Source organism: Mus pahari, chromosome 5, assembly GCF_900095145.1.
Source record: "Mus pahari chromosome 5, PAHARI_EIJ_v1.1, whole genome shotgun sequence".
NCBI classification, from domain to species: Eukaryota; Metazoa; Chordata; class Mammalia; order Rodentia; family Muridae; genus Mus; species Mus pahari.
Window position 1 is genome coordinate 6942780 of NC_034594.1, and position 11226 is coordinate 6954005.

General features: G+C 33.9%; 1 protein-coding gene across 1 annotated transcript in view; it reads right to left on the reverse strand.

The window, feature by feature from the left end:
* Adgrb3 (adhesion G protein-coupled receptor B3) overlaps positions 1 to 11226 on the reverse strand; it is a 719524-nt gene that overhangs the window by 470196 nt on the left and 238102 nt on the right. The window contains exon 3 of the mRNA XM_021197371.2: positions 1792 to 1902. Within this exon, the coding sequence (XP_021053030.1) occupies positions 1792 to 1902 (111 nt within the window). The remainder of the gene's footprint in view (positions 1 to 1791; positions 1903 to 11226) is intronic.

Sequence of the window (11226 nt, forward strand, 5' to 3'; positions counted from 1 at the left end):
GACTGGGTAGTCAGCGTGGGGATGCGGAGGACTGGGTAGTCAGCGTGGGGATGCGGAGGACTGGAGAGTCAGCGTGGGGATGCTGAGGACTGGGTAGTCAGCGTGGGGATGCTGAGGACTGGGTAGTCAGCGTGGGGATGCTGAGGACTGGAGAGTCAGCGTGGGGATGCTGAGGACTGGAGAGTCAGCGTGGGGATGCTGAGGACTGGAGAGTCAGGGTGGGGATGCTGAGGACTGGAGAGTCAGCTTGGGGATGCTGAGGACTGGAGAGTCAGCTTGGGATTGCTGAGGACTGGAGAGTCAGCGTGGGGATGCTGAGGACTGGAGAGTCAGCCCGGGTTCCCTCTCCCCTGAGAGTTGGAGTCCCTCAATCTCTGCTTGCTGCTTCAATTATTTTATTCTTGGTCTCAGACAAAAACACATTAAGAAATTTGGAAATTCATTTGAACCCCGCAATACATTTTGGATTTGGATAAGCAACTGCTTACAACATAAATCTTCCCTTAAATAAGGCTATCCAAAAGGCAACCCAAAAAGAAAGTTTTTTTCATTTCTGGATATGGCCCTAACAGATGATGTTTCCAAAATTTAAAGTGTGCACTTATAGAGTTTATTCTATATATTGTGCTCACAGAAACTGAGTTATAATTAATATATTAAACAATATCTCTCATCTATTACTAAGAATGCAACTCAATATCAATATTTGAATTTCTAAGCAATCAGTTCAGGTCCAGTGTTCTAAACAAATATTACCACAAGACATGAACTGAAGAAAACATCCATTCTTTTGGAGAATTTAATTAAAATCAGTCTGAATATCAAGCTACATATCTTTCCATATACTTATGGTTTCCTTCTAACACTCAAATCAACAAGAATGGAATGCATACCATTTTGTAAAACCACATATAAACTCAGTTTTCAGTTTTGAAAAAGAAATGAAAATGTTGCACATGTTTGCAATACAGCTTTAAACATCTTCAACTGAGAGAGGAGCCATGCCATGTCACTGGGTAGAACTCTGGACCACTTACTATGAGCAGCCAAATTAGACACACTGTAATTTGTCAAACACTATAGGTTATTAAAGCATAAATCATACATTTACATGTCTATTCAAGTATATTTATAAAATTTAAAAATTATGTCACATAATATTTCAGTTACATTGAAATTTTTTGAGGGGTTTGAATATATAATGATTGATGTTGCATTGAATAATTTTATAAACCAGAGAGTCAGTTTGGTTGATATTTAATTAGATGGTCAACTTTTTACTATTTATCTTCTGCAACAAATTTATTTTCAAATCATATATTATAAATAGTCTAACTTCTATATGTTTTAACAATAAAGCAATATTTATAGATAATATGACATTTGGAAGAATATTTAATATATCAAATTATGTTATGCTAAATTTCATCATCTGAGTCCTATTTAAATTATAGTTCCTGAAAATTCCAAATCAAATAATTCTTGAAAATGTAACTTTATTGCTTTCCTTTAAAATTGTAATGATACGATTTAGTGGTTAATTAACATCAGGAAATAATATATAAATCCTAAATTATCCCATTCTAAAAAGCAATGTTAAGTCTTACACATGTTTTACATAATTTTCATTCACAGCTACTTTATTTATGGACTTTAACTGGTGACAAAAAATGGCTCAAAAAAAAAAATCAGCTCCAAAAACTGACGAATGTGCAGCAAAGGATCATGAAAACATGCAGTGGTTTCATTAAATTAACAACAATAAATAGAAAAATGTAACTAACGTATTACCAGTTTGTGCCATAAATTTAGCAGCATCAGCTTGTTCCTGAGGGACCCTTTTCTCATGGACAGATCGAGGTCGCTGACTTTTAATTGTATGATCTCCCATCATTCCAAATTCTAAAGACAGAATAAAGGTATATGAAAGCCTGCGTGTAGACATTTCTCACAAATTACATCACTGTCCCATGCAATATGTTCCTACCCAGACCTACAGTTATGGATAAATACCCGTCTCACTTTTCTATGCTGATCTCTTGGAATATGGCTACACTTAATCTAGGAAACTTGCAATCATGAACAGTTTTCAAGAAACAATAATAACAGTCACTAAGTAATACAGCCAATGTAAATTCAACTCAAGTAACAGAATTTATTTTACTCTTCTGTGGTAATATTCTGAAGCCTTAAATCTGAAGGAAAAAATACAACCATGCTGGTAACTGTTGTTCCTGAGGGAATCCTGAATCCTAAATACTTTTTACCCCCACAAGATTTTCAGCACCTTCAAAAGGAATGGACAGCTCTGTAATTTTACTTTCTATAGTATGCATTCAGAGAATGGATGATTTTTTTTTTTTCATCCAAAGATGAGGCAGTCTTGGTGTGCCTCAAGGCTCACAAAAAATTGGTAGCCTTAGTAATTTTGATTCTGACCTTCACTGATTTAACTAATTCCTCACCTTCTCTAACTACATATAAAGCAATGTTTTCTTTTTAAAATTCTATTAAAAAGGGTGTATGTAGGTTTTTTATTTGATTGTTCTATAAAGAAGCTATTCATAAATGCAAAAATTATCTGTGTCTAGCAGATACTTAGAAAGGAAGCATGGATGCTCAATACTCAAAAAACTGAGAATGAAATTTTGACCAATAGTTTGATCACTTAGCCTTTTTCTCATCAAATTTTAAATGTAATTATGCTAAAACAAAATATCTGCAATGTATTTTGAAGGTGGCCATTCTACAAATCCTTACCTTTAAAGTCAGAAAATAGGCTACCATGCTGTCTGTCCTATCAAAATTCCACAAATCATGTCTCAGGACAAACCAACTATAAGGGAATTCTTTCTAGATGGTTCACTATAGAGTTCACAACTTGAGATGTCTGAGTGATCTCTATGTGTGTCTCTTTTTATTAATTTGTACAATACCAAAGAAAAGAAAGTAGAAATATTTATAATATATCATTATACTTGAGAAAATAAAGTCCATCCCAATTTTTATTCCTGTCAATATCATTTCATTCATTTCTGTGTAAACTATCTGCTGTGCAAACCATTTCTAACTTAGCTTATAAAAAGTGTCTAATTACTACTATATTTACTATTTAGAAAATTTTAACTGTAGTTATTCACTAGTATATATTTAAAACTATTATGCAATTGTAATATCACTGTATCTCCAATAGTAAACAATATTAATGACTATGTTTTATTCACATTATATACCACCTTTGCACATAAAACTATAATTTAACTGGCATATTCTGCAAGTTTTTCATCACTTTCAATATTTACATCTGAGTATATCTTTTACAGTACAGTTAGGGACTCTAATGCTCATTCTAATGTAGTGTGACACAATAATGCAATGGATGAAAGAAAATGTTTATCACATGTATACAACTTTAAGTTACAAAGTAATGATAGAACCAATTTGATGGGAGACCATTCTTAATCTTAGTGGCAGCACCACATTACTCTGTAATCTACCTCTTTGTAATCTACTGCAATGTTAAAGGAAGTATGATTCTGAAACATATGGTTGTCAGTTCACTACTGGGATAAGTTAAAAATAAGCACATTAAATTTATAATGACTTCTCCAAGATCAGCATAAGTTAAACCCTTATTTTTAAAATAGAATTTAGGCTATTATTTTATATTGCTAGCCAAGAGATTTCTATATGTCAAAATATTTATATTATAAATGATACTTTGATACTCAACTTTAGTGACTACCTATTATCATTTTTATATCTATCTGAGTAATGATGCCTCATTCTTAGTTGTAAAATCCATCAAATATTTATACATTTAATTATATCATATAAAACAAAAGTTTAAAGTGAAAGTGTTGATTATTGTGGTAATATAATTTAACTAGGAAATTTGTAAAGATCATAGTTATGTTATGGTTTTTGTTTTGTAACAGATTCAAATCCAGCGCCTTAATATAAGCTCTCTACCACTGCGCTACATCTTAAGTCCAAAATGACAATTAATATATGACCCTGTTGTAGACAAATTACTTGTAGTATGTAAGATATACCACTGATTTCCTTAGAAGGCAAATAAACACTATAGTAGCATTTAAAAATATGCCAGAAATATTTATCCAGATTCAATTTATCATGGAAACTTAATCATATTGTTCTGATGCCATGTCTGTAATCTAAGCTGCTAGAAAATATGCATGCCTTTTGTCTTACTTTTCATAAATAGTGAGATTTCATAGCAAACATTCCATATCTTACAATGGATTATTTTCAAATTTATTTATGTTGCCTTTCATTTCTTTTATGGTGGCATTATCTTTGTTTCTAATAAAAATAAAGGTCAATCTGATTGTTCAGATGTAAGAGACAAAGCTATAGTACTAATGCCCTTTATGTGGTCAGTATTGTTTGCAGTATTATGATTTCTGGATAATATAAAATCCTCATGAATGGTTGGTTGGTTCGTATTCATACAAGTCTGCATTGGCAAAGATAATATACTACATTAGTTACACAAGGAAAATAACCAAATAAAAATGATGATCTGCCTTGGCAAAAGCAATGAAAAGCCAGGTGGGAAATCAAATGAAAAAGTACAGAGTAATCGGGCATAAATGCGCATGGTACATGGCTTATGGAAACGAAGAGTTATTTCCTTCGTCTTTTTGTGGATGGCATTGATGAAGCGGTGAGTAAATAGCTAAAGAGCCAGAATGACTGAAGATGACTTGCAAGTTTTAGGGGTTTTTCCCTAGTCCTTTGTGTTTCTTGCTAAAGGCGGGAGTTTCTGAAGGTTAAATTATGAAAGAAAGTTTTTGAAAGTCATTTCCCTCAAGTCTCTGCCTGTGACTTGAGTAAGTACACAATCCATAAGAAACAAATAGACTTCAGCCTTGACTTTTGATCATCCATTATCAGTTATGGGAATTTTGTTTGGAAAGCAAGGGAGACACTAATACATGATTTACATTATCCAAAAGTTAAAATGTGTCTACCCACTCTTTGGCTATGTGTTCATTTTGATGATGCCGAGGAGCAGGCATTAATACTGTCATTTCACATACAGAGTAACTTCATAATTTGCAGACTTTTCATTTGCATTTACACCACCATCAACATAATCTAGACCATTATTGCTTCACACAAAGCCCCAAGAGTACTTCCTGACTTATGCTGTACAAACTGTACTGCTGCTTGCCAGTCCTACACCTTTGCTAAAGGATTCCTCTGCTGGAAAGATCTGCTTCTAGAGCAATATCTGTACTAAAGCCTGTCTCCAATTTCAACTTCAGCAAGAGCACCAGAAACCACTTTCACATTAAAGTATTAAGGGGTAGCCTTTGTCATCTTGAAATACTGATTTTCCTAGAATCACCGAAGAATTTGTATTTATCTATTCTATAGATAAAATTTGTATAGTGTGTATCTCATTTTTCCTATCACATAAAACCTTTTATTTTTCACATATCCTTTGTTTGAGAATGAATCACACGAACCCCTGGCTGTTCTGGAACTGGTTATGTAACAAAGGATGAACTTGAACTCCACCACCAAACATCATACCCAGGCCACACAATACAACTTTAACATAACTAGAAAAATTAAATGAGCTTCTCTTTATCAAAATGTAAGCAGGAGAGAATATCGAATCCAATACTTGTTGGCAAGTGGAAAAGTTTATAGTTTAGTTGCCATAAGGACCAACAGCTACTGAATTTGACATTTAGTTTCAGATTAATTGGAAATAGATGGCACAATGATTTTGCATGTAAAGACTTTTTTCTGTATAATAAAGTTGCAAAAAATTGAGACAGTAAAGAGAAATTCAGATCTCCACTATTAGGATGTAATTTTTGAAATTTGAGGTTGTCTAATTTTTCTAAATCTTTATAATGTATGTAAACTTTATACTTACATATTCTCATTTCAAAAGCATTTGTTATGTGCTTATATATCCAAAATTTTATGAAAAGAGAGAAGGGGAAAGAGACAAATATTGAAGTCTTCCCAATGCACAGTGTTCCTAGGAGTAGCATGCATTATCAAAGTCTATAATTTTTATAAGCTTTTATGTTTTTTATAATTTTTATGAATTAGCTAAAATTACATATAGCACTTTAACAATACTTCCTATTGGTTGCACGTATTTTACTTTTCTAAAGAAGACAAAGAACAGAATCAATGACTAGAAAACAACTTTAAGTGAACGATGCAAGTAAATTGATAAACACTGTAAAATGTCAAAATAAAATACAGCAGCAAAACAAAACACAAAAAGAATGAACCCGATGCTGTCTGTGAAGCCAGATACTGTCTTAACAGAAACAGACTGGCCTCAGCAGCTACCAGGAAACTTCAAGCTTTGGTCAGAATCTGCATGCATTTGAAGCTTACTGTGGTCTATTTTGTCTGTGTTCACTTGTGTATTTATGGACCATGTGTCTGCAATTATCTGCAGAGTCTAAGAGAGTGCACTGGATCTCCGAGGACTGCAGTTTCAGACAACTGGGAGCTGCTGTACTGGCTTCCTTGCATCCCATTTCAGGCCCAGCACGGAGAGCAGAGGTGTCCTTTGTTAGTGTGTGCTGTGAATATGAGTAAGGGTCTTCATGCTCACAAGCCCTTCAAGGACTGAGCAGAAACAAAGAGTTTCTCTATAGAAGTTTGTTCTTTTTTGTTTGTTTGTTTGTTCTGTATTTTACTTTTTAAAAGACAAGTTTTAGTTTGATATTTTGTTAGATCTTATCTTTGTATACATTTTGGTGATATGCATTTTATTAGAAATTTTAACAAAATTATTTTCCTATGATCTTATATTATAGCTCATATAATATGGCACTTTTAAATTCACTGAGCTATTTCTCATTTATTATCCTAACAGTGAGACATAGAACATTTTGATTTAAAGCAATGTTACTACACAGAGACTTACAGGAAATTTTATAAGCTATTCCACAAAAACATTACATTTAAGGGAATTATCTAATATGACATTCCAAATTTAATTAGTATATTATTTTATAAACTATTGGGCCTTATTGCTATAACATTAATAGAAGGTAAATGTTATTCAAATTTAAAATACTATATAAATAGTTGTTTGACTAAAAGGAAAAGTAAATGTATAAGCTATAGGTAATAAATAAGATACTCTGTTTTTTACAGAAAACATGAATACCTAGATCTTGTGTTGGCAAATGTGGGGGTTTGCTTTACTGCCTGAAGGTGAGAGAAGGTTCTTTCTATCTTTAATGTGTTTTTTTAAACCTTATTCAATATATTAATGAAGAGATATTTTTGGAGGGTCCAGAAATGATCAATTGAGTGGTTCTGGTTCATGTCTCATTACCAGCCCTCATGTTTTTATCACTTGTGAAAAACTGTAACTTAAAGCATTGCCATTACCAGAAGGTTACTAAAAGAAATATCAGGCCCGACTTGCTTAGTGAAAATGATTCTAAGACATAATACCTCTGTGGTTTCTAAAATAACCAGAACACTAACTCAGTATTCTGTTAGTCTTGCAGGTCATTTTCAGGGAAAATAACAACAACAACAACAACAACAACAACAACAACAACAACAAAACACGGTGAACAATCCCTACATTTCTCTAATGCATCAGCTACTCTTACCATCAGTTAACATTCAGTCAAGTGGCACTCTGTAAGTGGGCAATTGTCTATGTGGCAATCTAAGAATGGTGAATAGTCCTGAAGAAGAGGCTAGCTTACTAAAGAAAGTGAAGGCCACTTTCTTTAGTAAGCTAATTGGCATGCAATAGGTGAAGAGACAAAGAAGTGGGTAGCTAAGAAATGCATCTCATGTCTCAGAATATCATACCTCAACTTGGTACATGTTCTCCAGGTTCTCTTTATATTCTAAAATTATACTTATTCTGAATTCTCAGGTTGGGATTAAGTCTGTAAGTGTATGGATTATTTCAGCAAACCAAGAGGCCTAGACACTTGATCAAGTCTGGCCATGTAGGCTTACACTTGTGTCTTTATACATGTGATTTTTTTCCAGTATATTATTTGGTTGTTTCAAGCATTGTTTATCTATCTAATCAGGATTTTCGGAGTTCTCTTCATCCATTTCTATGTCATAATGTAACATTTTCATTTTCTGGAAAAATCTAAGATTTCAAAGTCTATACATGAGTAAATACAGCAAATATACTCTTGTAAGCTTCTATACTAGATGATCCTTTTCCAGAAGGGAAATGCTTTCCAAATGCCTTTGAGAATTGATGATTTTTTTACTCATTCAATAAACACAAACTATGTATTGATTTCACCACATATGAGATTGTAAATACTAAAAATTAGAAAGATAATTTTTTATGTGTGTAAGAGGCTTTGAATCAGATTTATGAATTAAAATATATAAATATTAATTTTCAAGCTATCCCATCAGAAAAGTTAATTATCAGTGATCATATATATTCAGAATAACTTTTAATTAATGCTTTAGTTTACAGATTGTTTCGATCTTAAGACCATGTAAGTGTGTACCTCAACAATATTATTTGATGTTTTTTGTTAAGTGAATATTTAAATTAAAACCATGGGCAGGATATTCATGTCCTCACATTTCAATTCCCTCTTTTATTCTTCTGATTTTTTATTAGTTTAGTCGCTGTAAACCTCATAAGAAAACAGTTTTCCTTCCTTCTCATTTCTTATTTTTGTATAATTTAATTATTTTGTTTCTAAAAAGTACACATGGATACAAAGATATTCTTTAATCCAGTAGGGCATGGTGATACAACTTTGTAATCTCAGTAGTTGGTATGTTAGGCCAAGAGAATTAAAAGTTTGAGGCCTGCCTAAACTGAATAGTGAGTTTAAGTTGTGGTGGGGTTGTATAGAAAGAACATATCTCAAACAAAACAATGATAAAAAGGGATTCTGTATCCTTAGTTATTTGGGAGATTGAGAAAGGCAGATAGAAAATTAAGTCAGAGGAAGGCTGTAGCTAATAGCTAGATGGTGAAGGGGCTATCGGCATAGGCTCAATACAGGTCCAAAAACAAAACAAAATATCTTGTATCTATTGGTGTACTGATCAGATATATTTGTGAATCAATACCTTTATATGTATGTTATATATATATATATCTTTATGTAAATATATAAGAATAAAACATACACATGTCATATATATGTGTGTGTGTGTGTGTGTGTGTGTGTGTGTGTGTGTGTGTGTGTGTGCATGTGTGTGTATGTGTATGTACATAATGTAAGGATTTGGGTAAAAATGAGAGATTCCTGAAGTGGATTTCCTGTGAGGAAGCACAATTACATTTGATAAATATTTTCACAAATCTCTTTCAAATATTTATCCTGCTATACTGTCCTACAAGCAGCATGTAGCATAGAAAGAGAAAGCATGCACTTTATATTTGAAGCTTAGGAATGTTCAGCATCCCTGTATGGTTAGTGCTTTCACACTGACTCCCACTATGTCCCACACTGAGGTGCCACTTTTACACTGTTGCTCCCTGTATCTGCTTTTCCAACCCTTTGCTATGCATTTAATCTTATACACAAGTATAAACAGAGTGAGAATTTTAAAATCTGACTTTCTCATTCTTAATAGGTGTGGCGGTTTTAATAGGAATGACCCCTACAGATTCATGTATTCGAATGCTTAGCCATTGGGAGTGCCACAATAAGAGATATGGTCTTGCTGGAGAAAGTATTTTACTGTGCAGGCAGGCTTTGAAGTCTTACATGGTGAAGCCATGCCCAGTGTGGTATACTGTCTCCTTTGGCTGCCTGCAGATAAAGATGTAGAACTCTCAGCTCCAGCAACATGCCTGCCAGTGTACTCCCATGCTTCCTGCCATGATGATAATGAACTCAATCCCTGAAACTGTAAGATAGCCCCAATTAAATGTTCTCCTTTATACGAGCTGTGCTTGTCATGGTGTCTCTTCACAGCAATAAAACCCTAATTAAGGTAAGAGGAAATTTAAAATGATTCTGCTTATTACTTGGATTAAAAGGTTAAACCTACTTTTACCATGTAGGGGTTTCTCTTTATTAAGCCTCCATACTATTTCAGTTCTCTGTCTTTGTAATTTTTTTAGATTAGTTGGGATTTTGAAGCTGTTTTTTTTCCTCCTGGAAATTCCAATTTAGATTTTCAAAACATTGAGTACTTACTGTTTCATATGCACAAAATAATGTATTTTTACTTTATTGGTATCTGAAATAAGCACCTATGCTATTACATACAAAGCCAGAAATTTATTTGTGTTGTCCTTTCCTCTGCCTTAAAACCTGCATGCAATGGATGGGGAGGAAAGACTGTAGAAACCAGAGGGATAAGGAAACAAGGAGAATGGAGTCAACAGAGTCAACATGCAAGCAGGGCTCATAGGGACTCACAGAGGCTGAAGCAGCAATCCAGGAGCCTACACTGGTCTGTGATTCGTGCTCTGCCTATTGGTTATGGTTGTTTTGTTTGGTATTTTTGTGAGACATCTAACAGTGTGAGTAGGAATGTCTCTGACTCTTTTGCTTGATCCTGGGAAAGATTCTACTGGCCTGCCACGATATGAGTTTATGCTTCATCTTGTTGCATCTTGTTATGTTGTATTCAGTTGATATCAAGGGAGGCCTGAAGGGAAATGGAGGAAGGGCAGTGAAGATTTGGAGGAGTAGAGGGAGGGGAGATTGTATTCAGGCTGTATGTTATGAGGGAGTGTGTGTGTGTGTGTGTGTGTGTGTGTGTGTGTGTGTGTGTGTGTGTGTGTGTGTAATATCAATACTTTAAACTAAACTACTAGATCTGGATTCATTTATTTTTATTTTTCTTGAAGCCATTTGATAATTAATGTTTTTTTTCCATTTCAAAGTTAGGGCTAGAAATATAATACTAAATTTTTTTCACTAAACTTTGAAGATAATTTTTCCTTGATCAGTTTCTGATGAAACTGATTCTCTTGCAGAAAGCATTTTCAAATGATGCTGGGGATTGGATGCAATACCTGTAACACGTTGAGCAAAACCCCTCACCACCTGCCAAAACCCCAGGCCTTGGAATTTTCCTTTTATCCATGTAGTTATGAAATGTTGGCAGCATAGGTCCAGGGCATACAGAAGTGCTCACAGAGTGTGTTCACTTTAATAACTTTCCTATTTCTTCTTCTTCTTCTTCTTCTTCTTCTTCTTCTTCTTCTTCTTCTTCTTCTTCTTCTTCTTCTTCTTCTTC